The 19,795-nt window shown below is 38.5% G+C and overlaps 2 protein-coding genes across 6 annotated transcripts in view; both read right to left on the bottom strand.

The window, feature by feature from the left end:
* LOC127438412 (rab GTPase-activating protein 1-like) overlaps window positions 1-19,795 on the bottom strand; it is a 131,227-nt gene that overhangs the window by 70,246 nt on the left and 41,186 nt on the right. The window lies entirely within an intron of this gene.
* Window positions 4,328-9,893, bottom strand: LOC127438421 (G-protein coupled receptor 52-like). The gene is made up of 2 exons (XM_051694002.1): window positions 8,386-9,893; window positions 4,328-8,039 (listed from the first exon to the last, which is right to left on the bottom strand). The coding sequence occupies exon 2, from the start codon at window positions 7,558-7,560 to the stop codon at window positions 6,448-6,450; it is 1,113 nt and encodes a 370-aa protein (XP_051549962.1). The 5' UTR covers window positions 7,561-8,039; window positions 8,386-9,893; the 3' UTR covers window positions 4,328-6,447.

Here is a 19,795-nt window from a genome sequence, read left to right as displayed (position 1 = left end):
AACAGAAAACCTGTGTAAGATGCTATGGTTTAGTACAGTGGCTCTCAACTGATTTTGCTTCAGTACTCTTTTGCTTCGGTTTTTACATTGGACATCAAAAAGGCAACCCCACATGGAACCAAAATTATTTACTGTACAATGGCAAACAAAAATGTCCTTAAATAAATATGAAATTTATTAATATTACCATGAAATTCATATGCCAAACAATATGCAAAATTAACATGATATCCTGTAGGCTGAATAGAAAAATTGTAAATTCCGGTTTCTAAATGTCTCATGAATTTTTATGGTTTCATGCACTTGACAGAGAATAATTAACCGGACTGTATTTTCAACTAATTGTAGTTAAGGACTCACTTTAAAGCTTAAAAAAGGAACCAAAATTGTCAAAAGTAGTCCATTGTCAAATTTAAAGTCTTCGGAAGGAATACAAAACCTTTTGGTGAGAAGCAAGCTGAAATTCAATACATTTTCTTGATGTTTATTAGTGCATTAGAAAAGGTAATTTACAATGGCAAGCATTTTTTTAAAAGAGAACTTGTGTTCATTTTATGCATTTACACAATGGTCCTAATAAAGTGCTAGATGTGGTCTTCTGCAGCCCATCCGCCTCAAGATTCGACATGTTGTGCATTCTGAGATGCTATTCTGCTCACTACAATTGTACAGAGTGGTTATCCGAGTTACCGTAGCCTTTCTGTCAGTTCAAACCAGTCATTCTCCATTGACCTCTCTCATCAACGAGGCGTTTCCGTCCACAGAACTGCAGCTCACTGGATGTTTTTTTGTTTTTGGCACCATTATAATTAAACTATAAAAACTGTTGTGCATGAAAATCCCAGGAGATCAGCAGTTACAGAAATACTCAAACCAGCCCATCTGGCACAAACAATCATGCCACGGTCGAAATCACCGAGATCGCAATTTTTCTCCATTATGATGGTTGATGTGAACATTAACTGAAACTCCTGACGCGTATCTGCATGATTTTTTGCACTGCACTGCTGCCACACGATTGGCTGATTAGATAATCTTATGAATAAGTGTACAGGTGTACCTAATAAAGTGCTCAATGAGTGTATGTTTTCCACATAAAAATGAAAGTCATGCAGTATTGGAATGACTCATTTTTGGGTGAACTATTCCTGTAAGTTAATAAGAGATTACACTTTGCAATGTCACAGTGACACATGTAAACAAGTTTTATTTGGTACATTGTGCACTCTGAACTAAGAGTACACTACATGAAGAGAGCATAAAATCACCCATTTTGCTTTTAGCACTTAGCCTCGAATCTTTGTCTGAAAATGCAATAAAGAAAGGTCAGAGGCATGACAAAGGTATGACCAGTATGCAGTCTAAAAATAGACCACAGGAACCAACGTTGAGATATCCTCGTCTCAACCTGCGCCAGCATCTCGCTGACATAAGGCTTTCTTTTTTTCAGCCTTTTTTTTTAACAGTAGTGTACAAGCTGCATCAGCAATAGTCTCTAACTTAGAGCAGCCATATTGATACAAATGCAAAATGGACCCTGAAACCGGAAAAACCAACCAACACTATAGCTGTGTCGATACAATCAAATATCGATATACTGAGATACCTTTTCTCATGATATTGTATCGATACTTCTGTATCGATGTATCAATATTTATATTCAACTATTTGTGTATTAATATCATGTAAACACAAAGTTGGCACACTGTTACTTCCAAATCAATTTAATGAGCTCACCAAGAGACAAAAACGTGATGTTTCGATCAACATGCTCTTCATCAGACATCAGTATATAAATGAAATACACCCAAATGAATTGGAATTGATGTGTAATTGAATCAAATTATGGTATCGTGATGTATCGCAATATATCGAATCGTGACATGTATTGCAATACATATCACATTGTGAGGTGCCAGCCACTGCCAGGTGATACCCAGCCCTAACCAGCACTTAAAATGTTACTTGCACGGGGGCCTGGGTAGCTCAGTGGTAAAAGACGCTGGCTACCACCCCTGGAGTTCGCTAGTTCGAATCACATGGCGTGCTGAGTGACTCCAGCCAAGTCTCCTAAGCAACCAAATTGGCCCAGTTGCTAGGGAGAGTAGAGTTACATGGGATAACCTCCTCGTGGTCGCTATAATGTGGTTTGTTCTTGGTGGGGCGCGTGGCGAGTTGAGCGCGGATGCTGCGGTGCATGGCGTGAAGCCTCCACACACGCTATGTCTCCGTGGCAACGTGCTCAACAAGCCACGTAATAAGATGTTATGGTTGATGGTCTCAGACGTGGAGGCAACTGGGATTCATCTTTCGCCAACCGGACTGAGGTGAATCACTACGCGACCACGAGGACTTAAAAGCACACTGGGAATTGGGCATTCCAAATTGGGTGAAGGGGAAAAATCCCCCCCCCCCCAAAAAAAAGAAAAAAAAAAAGAAAGAAAAATGTTACTTGCACTGCCTCCTTTCAATTATGGATATACAATATATCTACCATATTTGTAAAGCGCAAATATGTTTTCTTTTCTTTGGTATATCAGTATGATTAGGCCGATGTTGAAATCAGATAATGTAAGACCTTAGTTTTTCAGTTCAAAAAGAACACCATATATCAGGTTTCAAAAGTACTTAACATTCCATCAATAACATTTTCAGCTCTGTTTAACACATTTTATCTTACACATTTTAAATCTATTCTACTGGATTCCGCATATTTTGCCCCAAAATTTGAGCAGAAAATCTGAAAATTTATCAGTACTGTCCATCAGTAGCGTTGAAAAACACACGGTTTCATGGCCATTTTTTACTTAAAGCATGAGATTTCAGGAAGTGCGAACAGAATTTATTATTTTTTGCCTCAAAAACAGGCAAAATTGAATAGACTAATAATAGTGGCTTTTTTATCGGTTATCGGCCAAAACAAACATTATTTGGTATTAGTTTTGCCCAAAATTTCAATATTGTCTTTCAATAAAGTCATTGACACAAGCCTAACAGTGAAGAGAATGTGGTCAGAAGCCTTAATATACAATATTAATTGAAAGAAAATATCGTATTGAAAATATCTAATATACATTTGTGAATGGCGCAAGCCAAAACAGGTAAAAATAAAAATTAATTAAGCCATGAAAAAAATAAGCTATCAGGATGACAATAATTTGGTTAATTCCTAGATGATGGCAAAAAATACAGCTAGGAAACAACTTGAACGGATAGATTTGCCAAACAAGCCCTCTTTTGTCAGCGTCTGTGACAAGGCATGCATTACCTTCAATGTCAGCAAAGGGGAGGGCCCCGGAGCAGCTGTGCTGGCTAAAAATCATTCCACATGGCCATTAAGATCCACTAGGCTCTCAAATCTCCCACCATCAGCCTGCCCCTGCTTTTTAATGACACCTCAGCCCAGTACACTTCAAATCAAAGAAGAAAAGGTATTTGGGCTGAGTTATGGTAAAGATATTAGAAGGATGTTGTACTGTACGCACAATTCATTTTTAGGTCACATAACAATTGTAAGCAGGCGGAATGAGACATACTGTTAGTGACCGCTGAGAACACTCATGTTTTATTCATGCTGGTGCCAAGGTCCAAAGCCTCCCATGATCATGGAAACATTTGATGTGCTCATTAGATTTCAAAAAGGTCACTTCATTTCCCCCCACTCTAACCGCACATGTATAATTTCCCTACTGAGGGGATCTGTAACCTTTTTAGAGGCAGCCGCCGAGTGCCAGCCCTGCTGTGTATGCAGTCTGGGGCCGAGGAGAGACTTCGCACTGGGATCAGTTTGCCCTGAAGCCTTAGAGGACACGGGCAACTCAACCTTAGACCAGCCTCTACAGACCACTCCAGAAACATTACACAGCTACTCAACGCACCAGCAGCGAATATCACTTTGATATGGGTACTAGAACGTATGCCAGGAATCATATACAGATGTTTTTAACTGAATTAAATATCAATGTTTTTAACCTCAGAGTTTTGGGATTGAACTAAAAACTTGCTATCCCTTTGTGAAAATATTTACTTTGACATTTAGGCATTCCTAATTTTATTAGCATCACAATAAGTATTATATTGTACTTTTATGCTGTTATAGACATTACAGTCTGTTTAATGGGTTATACAGTATTACGGTCATGTCTCATTTTCAAAATCAACATGCTCACAGCAGTACAACCCATTGAACATACTGTACTTGTATCCCTCACAGCCTTGTTTTCATTTGTGTCTAATTAAATTTGGTGTTTACCCTGCCTGGCTAAAGTCCACCATAACCACATTCATCTGTTGAAAATACATAAAAATGATGACAAGGGCTAAAACTTTAATTTTGTTGAGGACAAATCCAGATGAACCACAACCAAAAAGATGCAGTTGTCATAAATCAGAGTTCACTGTTTACTTTTATTGTACTGGCAGCAACAGCAAAACTAAAGTCTCACAAAAACAGAAAAAAAAAATCTATGAACTAATATATATATATATATCTCTTTTCTTTTGTATTCTTTCCTAATTAGAAGAAAAAAATTGGACAGAGATGTCATAGGTTCATGGTTTCCATCATGAAACATCAGCTGTAAAGCAAAATGAATACAGGAATATCCTGCTATTTCATCAGTTTCATAAAATTTGGACATTGAAAAATAAATAATTATTTTTACTTTGTTGTTAAGAATGAATAATGTACATCAACTAGCCTAGTTGTACTTTTTGACAGACTTTTTTTTTTTTTTTTTTTTTTAGAACTGTGAGGTTCAGCATGTAATTTTAAAAAGCTGTAACATCCACTGGCAAATCAAGTTTACAGGTATGAGCAAAATGAAATATTTCTTACTAAACCACCAATACTTGACTCAAAACCATATCTGTTTAATGCTGCCTCAAACAATACCCAAGTATTACAAATCCAATAGAAGCAGCCATATATTGTATTCTTTGTACCATTATATAAATGATGGCTTCCATGTTGATACGTGATAACAAAAAAGCTCACCTTTACTCATGGCAGAATATTTTAAACAGAAATACAGATGTTATTCAATTTGACATTAAATACAGAACATATCATTTCTCAATGTCTTGCTTTGGAAAATAAATATTAAAATGTAAAAATCATAACAGATATCTGTTAATTATAAACCATTATAAAAAGCTCACAGAACATAATGGCAAAAATCTAGAAAACTTGAGAATGCAACCTTTTCTGCCGCTTCCATGCCAGTTTAAAAAAAGCTATAAAATATGTGTAGTTGATTTTGAAAAACAATTGAATCCTGCCTTCGCAAATTTAAAACCCTAAAAAAGATAAAACTATAAAAATAAATTACATTTAATTAAACATCAGATCTCATGAAATGACAATAGAGGTAAATGAAAGAGTCAGATGAAAGCAAAACAGTATGTTTTCAAAGAAATTAGCAAGAAATAAATTTGTTTTGGACATACATACAGTAAAGAGAAGAGAGAAGAATCAAAAGCTCAGCCTCACAGTAATGTGAATGTCAAGTTAAGTTAAAGCTGATCTGGCAAGAAAAATAAAATAAAACATGCTGTGTTGCATGTTTCTCAAAGGGTCACTGCAGGCAAATACAGTAGGTCTAATTACAAACAGCTAAGGCTTTACACCACTGAGGATCTAAACTACAGTCCAGAACTATTACAGGCATTGTTGATATTGTGCGCATGTGATATTTAAAGATTCCTAAGAAAAAGATCAGATCTAGAATGAAGATTTGAAGAAAAAAAAATAAAAATAAAATATATATAGATAGATACTTGGATCAACTGCTTTCGCCCTTTGCTATATCGTGTTTGACGTGATTCACAGGTCCAACATATTTGTTTTAGCTGCATTTAAATCCTAGATTTAAGACATACTGTGCCATAATAAGAATGAGGCTCAAGACTCCAAAGACTCAAGTCAATGGAAATAAAACAATAGTCAAAAAGGTCTTCAAATCCTTTTGTAAAGATGCTACTTATGGTTACAGCTGTGAAACAAAACTAACTAAAACATCAAAACATCCAATTCTGCAACAAGGGTAATGTGACTAAAAATAGCAAGTGTGCTCTATATTTGGAAATAGCGATCACAAAGAAGAGCTTTGAACCCACCCCTGGCATTGACTTGTAAATATTTTGTAGATATATTTTGCTCACAAACTCTCTAAAAACTGCATATTTCTAGGTGGTCACGTCCAATGACCATTTTATGTTATTTACAGGACCAAGGCAGGTGTCAATTTAATATTTTCAAGGATGTAGATCATATGAGGACTAGACAAAAGGGTGTTGTCTAGCTAGGCGTGTGTAACACAGTCAATCTACTTTCAAGAAACTACTAAGTTTCTATTTACTTTACAATTATATTGTTGTTTGTTAAATCTGGGCCGAATGCCAACATTTAGCAGCTTAAGATTGATCTCCGCAATTCTTTGCAAATCTTCAGATGGAGCAAGATTTGGCTCTCTTCCTTGGCTTTGGCTCGCCAAAGTCCTTATCATCATGAGTACAAGGGCTGAAAGAGCAGGACGAGCAAAGGGTCTGCGAGAGTCTGCGCATCCCCAGTCGGAACACACTGTTGGAAAGACTGTAAATGACGCAATTGCAAAAGCTGTTGCTAATTGCTAACCAGGTGGTCACGAAGGAGAGTGCAGGGCTGTCCAGCACATGGGAGCTCTCGAGAAGAAAGTAGAAAATGTAGGGGAGCCACAGCATGTAGAAGACACTGGTGATGCGAAAGAGTACCATGGCATAACGTCGGTCCGGTCCGTGGCCTGTAGGATGGCCCCCTTCTGCAGTTTCCATCTCCTGGCTGGGGAAGCGTGCCCTTCGTTCACTGATCTCCCGGTTGTGCTGCTGGCAAATGCGGAAGATGTGGAAGTATGTGAAACAGACCACAAGGGCCGCAGGGGCATACAGCAGGCACACCACAAAGCCAGTGAAGAGCGCAGATGTGGGCCAAGAGTTGGCACACCATTCGAAGATATCCCCATGGTACCCCGGCTTACCCCAGCCAAAGAATGAAGGTAGAAACACCACGCAAGAGTAGATCCATATGAGAACGATGCAGCAACGAAGGCGGCAGGGTGTTACCAACTGGTTGTAAGATAGGGGCTTTGTAATAGCCAAATAGCGGTCCACGCTAATACAAGCCAGACAGGCCATTGAAACGCTCTTGAGAACAGAGATGACGTAGCTGAACACCTGACAGGTGAGTGGCTCTTGGACACCAGCTGGATAATGGAGCAGTGAAAGGGTGGGCACTAGGCAGCTGAGCCCCACCAACAGATCAGCATAGGCCATAGTCTGGATAAAGTAGCTGGTGGTGTAATGGTGTAACAAAGGGGCACAATGAAACACAAAGATCACAGTCACATTCCCTGCAATGATAAGCACGGTCAGTAATACGATGACGGCTGTCTCCAAGACACAAGCCTCCACAACCTTGTTTTGTCCCCAACCCAGAGGGCAGGAATGGTTTAGTGACCTGCTGAAGTAATTGCTAAGGCTGCTGTTTGCAGTGGGGACCGGTTCAATCAGCCCTGACTGGTTCATTGTCCCGGACCCTGTTCACTTGGATAGGGTTCTATCCTAAACGCAGTGCAGATGGCCTGTGAGCCTGTGTAGGTGCCCTCTCTGTGATCTCTTCCAGCAGAACTCAATCTTCCTTCTTTTCCCTTTTCCTCTGTCTTTCACATGGCTGGATTTCAATGAAATGAGCATTGGCAAAAATCAATACAGCCCATAAGGAGAGAAAAAAGGGCTCCCAGCTCTCCTCTGAAATCAGTCATGCTTAGCAGTTCCATAATTGTCAGGCAGAGATATTTCCTCTGCAAGCAAAACTAGGACTGCTGAAAATGTCAGCAATTACAAAAATGTTGCATGTCTGTGGTGAAGTCCAGCTGGCAATTTGGTCCACAGTTCGGACTGATAATTCAGTATTTGCAGTGAAGTCTGCTAATTCCTTAAGCTGTCCTCACAAGTATACAATATGCAGGATATGAGAAGGGGTTGTGGAATAAGGATCCGATGATCTACATGATGAATTAAATAAAAAGTACAGGAAGAGATTAGCATAACAATAAAACTTCAGTAAGACAAAATCAGTTACAAGAAACAACAAAGGTACTAAATAGCTTTCAAGAAAGTTCATAGGTCATAATTGCTGTTAAGTGCTGCAAAATCCTAATTTCAAGAGTTGCAAAAGTGTCTAAGTTCCATTCATATATTAGCTTGTCATTGCACAATCTGATTACTGTTTCTAAATCTAGCTTTTGGAAAAGGGACCTCTTGGCCAATGTCTCGACTCCCTTTGGTTTTCTATTGTACAAATCAAAACACAGACACTCTAAAAAACATAGGGCAGCATCTGAGAGTTACCAGAGCTATCGTTGCGCAGAGCCTGCAGGCGTCTGAGTGAGGCAAAACGGAACTAATCAATTTCAAGATCATGTTTTGGGGGCCCACATTGACGGCTTTGGTCTGCTTTGCTCCCAATCCATTTACTTTTCATAAACATTTTCCATGCGTGTTGGATAGAGGAAAAAGCAGGCCATGTAAAAAGGTAAAAAAAAAAAAAAAATGGTACCAGTGTTTCTGAATGAGGTATATAGCTGCTTATGTGAAAGCCTCCTCAGATCTCAAAAAAGAGAAATGGACAGCCATGGGCAAAAGCTTTGTATATCCACTCATGATCACACAGTTTGCGAGACTCTGCAACTGATATGATTAGTTGTACATGCCAAGCTTCTTTCAAGGTCTGTTCTGCTGAGGTAGTCCTGATCGTCTCTCCATTAGCCAACTTCCTTACGGCTCATTGTGAACAAGTCTCCTCTTCTGAACAACAAAAGGCGAAACTGTGACATACTCTGTTTGCAAAAAAAAAAAGTCAAAGATCCATGTATCACTCCTGCCCTTGTCAGCTTTTCCTGCGACCTGTGAGCCAAAGCAGGTTGAGAGCAGTTCCTGCTTAAGGTGACAAGCACACTTTTAAAATAAGGATTCAAAAACACATTTCAAAATTTGCACAAGTAAAAAGTTAAGACATGGAATTAATCTATTCCAAACGAAAGCAGAAAAGGAACGCTCAGAGCCATGTGTCAAGTGGCGATGAGCCGAAGAGAAGAGACCAATTCCTCACGATGGTGCTCAGAGATGCTGTGAGTGGCACACAGTTTCCTCTCCCCCTCACAGTCTCTCTCTCTCGCTCTCTCTCTCTCTCTCTTCCACTCTGCCTCTCGATAACATTCGCTCCCTCCTTCCTTTCCCCTCTCTCTCTGCTGCTCTCGCTCTCTCTCTCTCTCTCTAAATCTCCTCCCTTCCCTTTTGGCGGCACCTGAGGTCCTCTTTCTCACACAACTCCTCCCAGCACACTGCTCTCTTTCTCTCTCTCTCTCTCCAATCTTTCCAAGGGTCGCCCTCTTTTCTCATTATCCTCCTCTTCCTGCACACCCTGAAGATGTTGCCCCAACCAAAAATAATCAAATAATTCCATCTCCCCCTCTTGTCTCCTACAGCTCAGTGGCTCTCCTTGTTTTATTATCCCTCCCTCAAGTCACTTGCACAGACAAATGGCCAAGCCCAGCAATGCCTGCCCCTTGGTTACAGTTGCCAGGCATTTCAGTTAGCCAGGACCCTTTCTTTACAGCAGCAGCTGACATGGTGCAACAAACAGGAACAAATTAAGAGACTCCGGGAGGGGGGCCTTCCTGAGCTCTACAATCATGTTCCTCTGGAAGGATATCGTAGCCAAAGTCTACTCTAAATCAATCACAAATGCAACAACAACAACACCAGTTTTATTGACAAAGTTTGCTAAATATAACTAGATTTGCATTTTTTTAAGGAGATATCAGTGCTTACAAGGCAGCAAAAGAACAGTGCATTGTCTCAGGGTATGGTTCTGTAAATTAAATGCTGCTTAAGAGCCATTTTCTGTTGTCATGACACTCGGCGTGCATCTTGTTTTCTGTCGGCTGTGCACAAGAATCATAACAATTTTTTTGTGATGTAAAGTGTAAAAGATGGTTAAATAGATTCAAGAAAGAAAAGACCAATCGATGTGCAAGTAGATGTAAGAAAAAAGACCAACTCGCAATCAGTAAACAAATATAATGACAACGTCATTGTTGATGGTTAGAATTTGAATCAAGGTAAAATCACTGGGAGATTTTCAAATTGTAATCTTACATTTCTTAAGTAATAAATTAGACAACAATTGAGGTTATAATTTTCTACAAAAGTAGTTTTATTTCCAATATAATAAAAAGTTTTTGCATCTGTCTGTGCTATTGTTCAATTGTTTTTCTATGTAAACATGCGCTAGGTGGAAGTCTTTGGCCTTTGCGCCATGCCTTGCTTTTTAGATGCTCTGTCAAATTAAAAGAACTTCAAAAAAGGCATTGAGGCGCCTCAGTTCTATTCATTCTCTTTTTTAGCTCAAGAATGTGTTCAGCCTGAACGGCCCCTAACACTTCAACTCTGACTGGTTTTTCAAATGAAAATGGACAGTTAAATATACAAAATCAAAGAGCAGCTTTGTATGGTATTTTAATAAAAAATAAAAATATGATGCAAAAATAGTATTAAATATGGTTTATAGGGCTGACCCCTGATAGTCGACCAAACGTTAGTCGATGAGAAGAGTCTTTTGATTGGTTGGAAAAAAAAAAAAAAAACTCTGCAGGAAACCGACGAACACCGGTATTACCGCTGGTTGGACGCTTGGTGGTACTATGGTTTAATTTTCGTTAAGCAGGGTTAGGGTTAAGCCTACACAAAGCAAGACACCTTGATTTCAAACTTTGAACTATATTTTTTATTTATTTTAACTAAATGTTAAAATGAAACTGGAAAAAATAAAAAAAATAAATGCAATTAAAATGTGTGTTGTTCAACTTTTTGAAAGATGGATTTACAACAATTGTGAAGGGCAACATCTCTCTGGTAAAGAACCTACTTCATCTGTGCATTCTCTACCTGTCAGGTATTTCGTTGTCCGGGAAAATACATCATGTGTGTGAATAAATTTGTTTGCTCCCTCCTTCACGATATATATATATATATATATATATATATATATATATTAAAAAAAAAAAAAAAAAAAAAAAAAAAAAAAAAAAAATCGCAATATCCAATTACATCGGCAACCCCCGGGCTGAGGGATCAGTGAATATTCTTGCTTTAGTGATTTTGCATTAAAAATTAAATTAATTTATAACTTAAATCAAATACATTTCTAAATTCAAATTGCACTCCAAACGAAACGAAAAAGCAAATAAATAAATGAAGTGATAAAAGAATAATATTTTATATACATAAGTAACCACCTTCCCATTTACCGTCAGGCAAGTCTCCGTCTAAACATGCAGGCGGAAAATTACTTACATAAATGAAGACATAAAAACAATTATAAATGTAAAAATAATAATTATAATGATGATAATAAATAACTGAAATATAAATCATGGTTTGAGGTGAACGTGTTTTTGTATTTTATGTTTTAATCACAGATGTATAGGCTGCAGAGTTGTGTTCACAATGAACTGCTCTGTAGAAATCAAGTGAACTAAACTCAAAGCACCTCCTGAGCTGAGATGTCTGAGGTCATTTGCAGCACTCATAGACGATACTGTTCTTACAAAAAAAAAAATTCAGAAGACAGAAACAAAGAAAGAGTGAGAACCTCTTACATGCGCGTGTTCCATGAGACTGCACGCCTCCGTATCAGCGCGTCATACATGCGCATAGATGGCTTTTCTGTCATCTGTTCTTAATAATATAATAAAGTGTGTTTCTTCAAGAGTGTGTCTGTGTGTCTACGGGCAAATTATTTGTAATATTAATTTGATAATAATAATAGTCTAATAATAATAATTTAATACATGGGAAAATGAGCCAAATATCGTCTTGACATGGTCAACAGCATCAGCTATTGGCGATCACTCTGACCATCGTTGATCCCCGAGATCATCGTCTTTCGGCACAACCCCAATGTGCATTTCTCTCTATAAATTAACAAAATGTTCAGACAGTCTCCTTGCTGGTTTTTCCGACACATTCAGAATCATTACCGCTTTTGCCGGTATCACTGAAGCTCGCTTCGTGTGTGCGCTTGTAAAATGTAGATTTTAAAGGCTCATTATTATGTTTTAGTATTTCTCTGTAATGCAGAACAGTGTTAGCAATGTTACTTATAACATTCTTTCTCAGCCCTGGAACTCAAACCATTTTCTGATGCCCCCCAATATATATAGATATTTAAGTAATTAAATTAATATCATAAACGTTCGACGACTAGTCGACTAATGGCTTAAATTAACGACTACTAGTCGACTAGGAAAATCTTTGGTCGGGGGCAGCCCTAATTGTTCAGCATGTTGTTAGACCAAATTACACAAAGTGAATAATATGGTGATCCATAGTTTGTGGAACAAGATGCAACTAAACAACAGTGGCATCCAGAGGACTGTATAAATGATTAATCACAAAGGAAGAGAAAGGTTGAGAATAACAATGACCATAATCCTCTTCATCTGTCAGTGCATTAGCTTTTGATCCTAGTGACTCTGACTGTACAGGGACAAGAAGGGCACTCTAGCTCTCATCACTACACTAGCAGTCCAAGTACAGGTCAGGATGACAACTGGACTTGATTTGGCATCATTAACAGCACAAGTATTGTGCATGTAGGAGGGTCATTGCTAAATCCATAGCTTTTAAATAAAACATGAAATTAATATTGACACTATTTACTTTTTGAATTAATTTTAATAAATATCCCTGTCACATGTGCAATTAATCATTCCTCAAAATGTAATAACTTTTTTAGTCTCTCAACTATTCTTTTCTGATGACGTAACCAAGGCCACATGGGCAGGTCAAATTTATATTAACCAATTATATCATAAGTCACTTTCTCACATACAGCCTTTTAAAATATTATCTATTTTTTCCATGTATGAACACGTCCCATTTTGAAAATACCGGTAAAAGTTACATTTTGATGCCACGTGTAAACAAAGCCGTAATATTAACGGATGGAAAACATACAAGGTCAGGATGCGCTCATGTAAGAAGTCTTCTTTGGGCCAATACCAACATTCTGATGGAGATCATTTAATTACTTGGGAGTCAAAAAATATCTTCAAATTGGACAGCGTGAAAGGATTCCATCTGGTCGAAGGATATCAAACATGTTTAATATTTTAGAGCCAACTTTAGAGGAAATCTCGTATTGCATAAAGCTCCACGACTCATATAGGAAGACATACGGTGAGCAGACAATGAAAATCGAGTGTGCAGGTCATAAAACCGCACCACGAAGAAATGGAGCAAGACAAATGCACAAAGCAGAACTTTTAAATGGCACTCACCTCCAACTCGCGTCACATTGTCTTTTTTTTCAACTAATGCCGAGTTTACACGATTTTAGGCCCGATTTTCACTCTCCGACAGATTTGTGGAGATCGCCGACAAAAGCTCGAAATCATAGGCAAATCAGAGCTCGCTCTCGTGAGCGACGAACGCAATGTATGAATTATCGCCGACGCATCACCGATTTCAGCGAGATATCTAGCATATTAAATATCTGGACCTGTCTGCGATTCCAAATCGCGCAATTTGAAATATGTTTTGACTGAATACAACTGCAGCGTTGACCTACAGCCAATGAGAGAGCAAGAAACGGGGCAAGGGAAGTTTCAGTGGGAGGAGTCCTGATGTACCTGCAACAGAACATCAACTGGCATGGCTGCGGTGTCAAGAAAGTGTCACTGGACCGAAGAAATGGAGGACAAATTAGCGGAACATTGGCAGGAGCACAGTGCCTATTTGATGTTTCCTCTGAACTGTACCACAACCGGGTGGAGAAAGAGAAGAGTTGGAGAGAAATTGCCAATTCTCTTGGACAGTCAGGTAAGCAAATAGGTATATTTTTCAGTAGGAGGTACTTTTTCATATTATAACTAATAAAATATATGATGCCTTTACACATTATGTAAAAGCGATTAAAAACATACACATTATATTCTGAAATATAATTTGTTTTCGTATCTCGTATCACTTCTCGCGTGTACTCTGTTGTGAAACGTAATTTGGAGTCCAGGCAGAGTCGTCGGGGATTCGTCAATAGTGAAATGTTTTGTAATGTGTTCAACCCTGTCACCGATTCCTCGTGTAATTTGAAAACCCTACGACTTCCATGACAAGACAGACAGTTGCGTAATCTGAACGATACCACAATCCGGCGTCTTTGAAAGTCGTGTAGTGTGTAAGAGGCATAAGACTGCAACCAAATGTCCTTGGCCCGTTTTTTTTCTGACTCAGAACAGAGCAAGGGCACCAAGAGCAGCGCTCCCCATATATCTGTGTTTGTTTACATCTGACATGAGGACATGCGTTTCTACACGAGTTTGTGATAGGATCAACAAACAACTACATTAATTAAAATTAAGAGTTTAATGGCATTTTGGTATGGTAGAAAAATGGAAAAAGACGGAAGCTGTTGCATGTGTAAATAGCAGAGGTGGTTCACAGATTTACCAGTAAAGGCAATCCAACATTTTTACTGCAATTTACCATGTTTCATATGTGAAAGTGGCTATATTCGAATTATCATAATACAATCAAATACAGATGGATTAAAATCAAGACCCACCATACTAGCCAATACGATAACTTCCCAATACGATACACTGCAATGCATCAAAATATTAGATTTTGCATTTATTTAGGCGACCCACTTTATAAATTTAAATGTTGCAAATGAAATGAATGCAAATGTAAATAAATAAATAAATAGTGATAAAATTACATTGAAAAACTTGATGCAATATCATAAGAAAAAGAATTATGATGTAAAATTCTATCAGTACAATCACATGGCCCACATTAATTTCTGTTTATAAATCTCTTTGTTTATATATGCATGCATCTCAAACACTGTTCTATGTCTTTAGTAGACCAAATCAGAAACATATTTGCTGAAGATATAACAGCCATGTCTAAACAGTACTGTAATAATTTCATTATTAAAGTAACAAAAAGTTTGCTTACACCTAAAAATAAAATCCATTGAAAATTAAATACTCTAAAAGTGCAAAAGCTGCTTAAAGAGGCTCTATTTTGCTTTTTGGGATTTTACCTTTCCTTTAGCGTGTAATATAGCTGTTTGTGCATGTAAAAAGGTGTGCAAAGTTACAAAGCACAAAGTCCGTAAGGTATCTACATCACTATGTAACACATCTGCATAATGCCCGCCTAAGGGCTACTTTAGTCCGCCCTCAAACAAAGGTAGTTATAGCAGAGGCCAGGATGAGTTGGGTTAGTGTTGTCGCCATGTCGAGAAGACGCCGTTTTCTTCACTGCGAAAGCAAAACCTCTTTGTTTGGACTTCCAAAGGCAGACGAACTGAAGAATCAGTGGTTACAATTTATTTTTACCACTATTCCTCAGCAGTACAACCACAACCAATGCTGGATTTTCAAGACAGTTACTCCTGAAAGATGGTGCAGTTCCCACTTTGTTGGGACAATCTGGCGCTTTAGTATCACAACCTGTAAGTATGCTGGATTATTTGTGGATTTATCTGCTACCGAGAGTTCAAATGCGGAGTTTTGTGTTGTAGCTACGGTATACACCCAGTGCACAGCTGTAGGCCTCTGCTAACCTGCTAGCTATTATTATTGTGTTGAAATAGTTTTGCTAATCAGCTGCGGGCCCACTTTTACCTACAATTGTGTAGAATTATGCAGATTGTTTGTCGTTCTTACTATCATGAATAGTGATCAAGTGTGGAGATGGATTTATTTTGACAAACAGTCATTTTACGTCTGCAATCCACGGTAGTGCTCGGCTAACTTGCCAAGTAATGTTATTGTTTTGGTAAGGGTTTACTATTCAGCTGTGGGCCGGCTTTTACCTAAAACTGTGTAACAAAATGGTTGATCTCAAAAGTCTTATATAATTATAAGCTGTAATGTTACAGCCGCTATCAATGGTAGTCCACAGCTAACTTGCTCACTAACTGGGAGTAAGCCTCTGTTCTCTTTTCATTGCTCAGGCGAAAAAAGTTTGGCTACACCCATTCCAGCAAAATATGACTAACTTGGATGCACTAAGTATCTTTTACTTGAAGCTTTGTTAGGTTCACAATAATCAACAGTGTACTTGTAAGAAAGCTACAAAATTAAAACTTACCGATGTGAAACGTCCTGCTCAAGTCATGCTTGCGAAGGTGGTTTGGGTCGATCAGCTTTTTCTTCCAAACTTTTATTATCGGACTCGGGCTAGAGCTGGTATGGCAAAAACCAATGCCACTGTTACCATAGTTACAATAGTGTTTACAGCTGTTAAGGAAGCCTGAAACTCAGTTATGGTAAGGGGTGTTACATTTCCGACACACGCTCTACACAGTTGACCAATCACAACAGACAAGGCCAGCTGACCAATCAGAGCAGACTGGGCATTTCAGAAAGGGGGGCTTTAAAGAGACAGGAGCTAATGCAGAGCGTTTGAGCCAGAGGATGAAAACAGGTTTAGCAGAAATGTCCAGTATGAGAAAAATAGTGTGTTTTTTGAACATTAAAGCATGTAAACCTATTCTTGTAGACCCCCAAAATAAAATCATGAACCTGTAAATTAGCATAATATGGGCTCTTTAAAAAAAAATTCATGTTTGAATGTAGCTTGGGATTTTGCATTTAAAGAACATGCATTACGTTCCTTGGGCCCATGTGTAGCTGTGATTCAAACCTCAGCACAAAATGACCAAAGGAGCGGAATTCATGTGGCGTGTTTCCCCATAATCCAAACTGTCATTTCTGTGTCAGCACTGAGCTGACCCTGGCTACACAATCTGAGAACACACACTATTAGGAGGTCAGCCTCATCAACTCATGTGCAGATGGGGGCCAAAATTCATTCCAAACTGTCCTTAAAGGGATAGTTCACCCAAATAAAAACTGTGTGTTCCACAGAAGAAAGTCAGTCATACAGGTTTAAAACAACAAGAGGGCAAGTACATTTAATACATTTTCGGTTGAACCATTCCTCACCATTACTAAGCCATAATGTGAGGCATGATTTAAAAAAAAAAAAAGAAAAAGAAAAAAAAAAAATTGGCTGTTTAAAGACTCTCAACAGTGATTGGCGTGTCATTTCAAAAACGAAATTACGTTGTTTGTGTGTTATTTATTCTCAGGGAAGCAGAACGGGCTTGTGAGGCCGCAAATAAGACTGTTATAGTCTAGAGTTAACATAAACATGGAGTTGTTCTGGGAACAGGAGAGGCATTGAGGATCCCGTCCAGTGCAGCTGGCGAGAGGAGACTGGGAAGGCTTGTGAGCAACTATCATGCATCTGTTACGCTGGAAAAAGATGCCAGCTCACCAGCATTTACTGGGCAATAGCTGCTGCAACCGAGACCAAATCCTCACAATTGATTATGTTCATGATAAATTGTTTTTATCTGAGGAAAATGTGAATGGTGCGTGCCAATGCAAAACTCATTGCCAAAGCACTAGGGTGATGCGAGTAGTTGCCAGGGTCTTGCTAGGTGATTGTTAGGATGTTGCTAGGCTGTTGCCAAAAGAGCCCGCTCCCAAGTCTCCCCCAGACATGTCTTGGTACCTCCTTCAATTATAATTTTTTGCCCATTTTATCACCCACCAAACGAAAATACTAATCATCTGATTAATGCTCAATGCTAACGAACACCTACGCTAACCTACGCTAAAAATGCAGTTTCACACTACAACACGTTTCGCCACCCACGGTTCAGTAAGCACTGGCACCACGGTCGATTCACCTCAAGTTTAATAACGCATCTGGAGCACAAGGTTTGGTGAAGAAAACAAAGCGTCAAACAGACAGGCACAGTTACAACCTCCGCTAATGCACCTGGATGGATCTGTAGATGGATACGCTTTGCCTGCGTTTCACGTGGGTCAACTTGATGACATCACTGTTCTGCATGTGTTGTGTGTAGTTGAAAATGGCAAGCAGAGAAAACGAGCCACTGATAGAGAAGCCCCCTGCATTTCTCCTTTCTGGGAACATTTTCTATTTGCAGTCAATTACAACAGCGATGGTCAAAAAACTTTTACAAAACAGGCACTGTTTGCAGATATTGCTCGGCGCAAGTGCTGTATACCGGTAATATATGTCAATAAGGCGCGTGAGGGTTTAAAACGCAGATGCAAGTTCTTCTTGTTTCCTCGCGCGGCTGTAATCTATAGTGAGCGCCAATAATGCGCTTTGATTAATGGCATTGAAATGCTGTTATAGTAATGCATTGATACATGATTAATCATTTACGCCGACATCACCCATGGAAAGAGCCGCGGTGAGGCGAAACTGCGCACTTTCCCTTCTGTTTTTAAGCAGGCACTCAGTGCTAATTCGGACAGACATGATTTTCTAAGCAGAAATCATGGTTTTGATCAAATTAACCATGGTTTTATAACAGTAATACTGTAGTTTCTATATAGTAACCATGATTTTACTATATATTGTAACCATGACAGTAACCATGTTTATATTGTGGTTACTATGATTTTATAACAAATGCCATGGTTAAACTATGGTTACTGTTGTAAAACAATGATTGTTATTTAAGGGCAAACCTGTTGAAGTGTTTACCAAATAGATTATTCTTTGGATTTGGTAGTACGATTTTTTTTTTTAGGAAACAAAGCAAATACCGAACCGTCCTGGAACCGTGACCCTAAAAATATGATACAAACTGAACTGTGAGAAATTCGAACCATTACACCTCTACTTGTCTCCTTAAATCACGTTACTATACCTACAATTTTGCAAACCGATTTTTACATGACGCATTGAATGAATCGTGGTAGTTTCCTGGTGAAACGAACATTAGAGGTGCTAAAACAACTATTAGGCCTACTTTTATTCCCTTTCATACAAATCATGAGTAAAATGTCAGATTATCCGTTCATAATCATGTAGTTTTTGCCCTGTTCCTCACACAATGCTATTTAAACACAATTACTATAGCGCATTACTTGTCATGCAATACATTTTAATGTTTGCATTACACATCCAACTACATTTACAAGCTTGTTCAAACGCAATCTTATTGCACGGTAGTTCAACTGATAGAGCGTTGCATTTGCAATGCAAACGACCGGGCTACGAGTCCTTTTGAGAATACGAGTTGACACACGTGAGCAGAAAGTGTCATAGAAGCACCACAAAATGATGTGTTTGCTTGAGCAATTGTGCTTTTCATCTCACGTTTGCTTTTTATGACACTATCGGTTATGTTCAGGTTTAAGGAAGGGAGGTAGGTTTTGTTGATTTAAAACACAATAGAGCATTAACCTTAAAACCCTCATCTGTTCAGTAGAAAATGAACTCGCTTTAATGCCAAACAGTGGATGTTTTACCTCTTAACAGCTGTGCTGTGTGAGGAACCACGTAAAATCATTTTACAAAAAGGTCACCATATTAACAATTTTCATGAGATCAGGCTGGTTTGACAATATCATAAATATATCCCACTTGGACAAAGTGCACACCAAACCATATTCCTTAATAAAGGCACATGAATGCCGCTTTTCAATGCAGCCTTTCACAGCTTCAGTGAGTTCTAATAATACTGTATGCAGGTTTATCAGCAAGATTTTGCACAGTCATTAATATATGATTCTTCAATTGACAGATGAGCAAATGCCATCCAAACCACCCACACTCAGAACATGCTGCCTGACAACTAAAAAAGAACTATTCTTATAAATCTAAAATATGCACAAAACATGACAAATGC

This window comes from Myxocyprinus asiaticus, chromosome 49 (assembly GCF_019703515.2).
Source record: "Myxocyprinus asiaticus isolate MX2 ecotype Aquarium Trade chromosome 49, UBuf_Myxa_2, whole genome shotgun sequence".
Taxonomy (NCBI): Eukaryota; Metazoa; Chordata; class Actinopteri; order Cypriniformes; family Catostomidae; genus Myxocyprinus; species Myxocyprinus asiaticus.
This window is presented reverse-complemented; position numbering and strand designations above follow the sequence as displayed.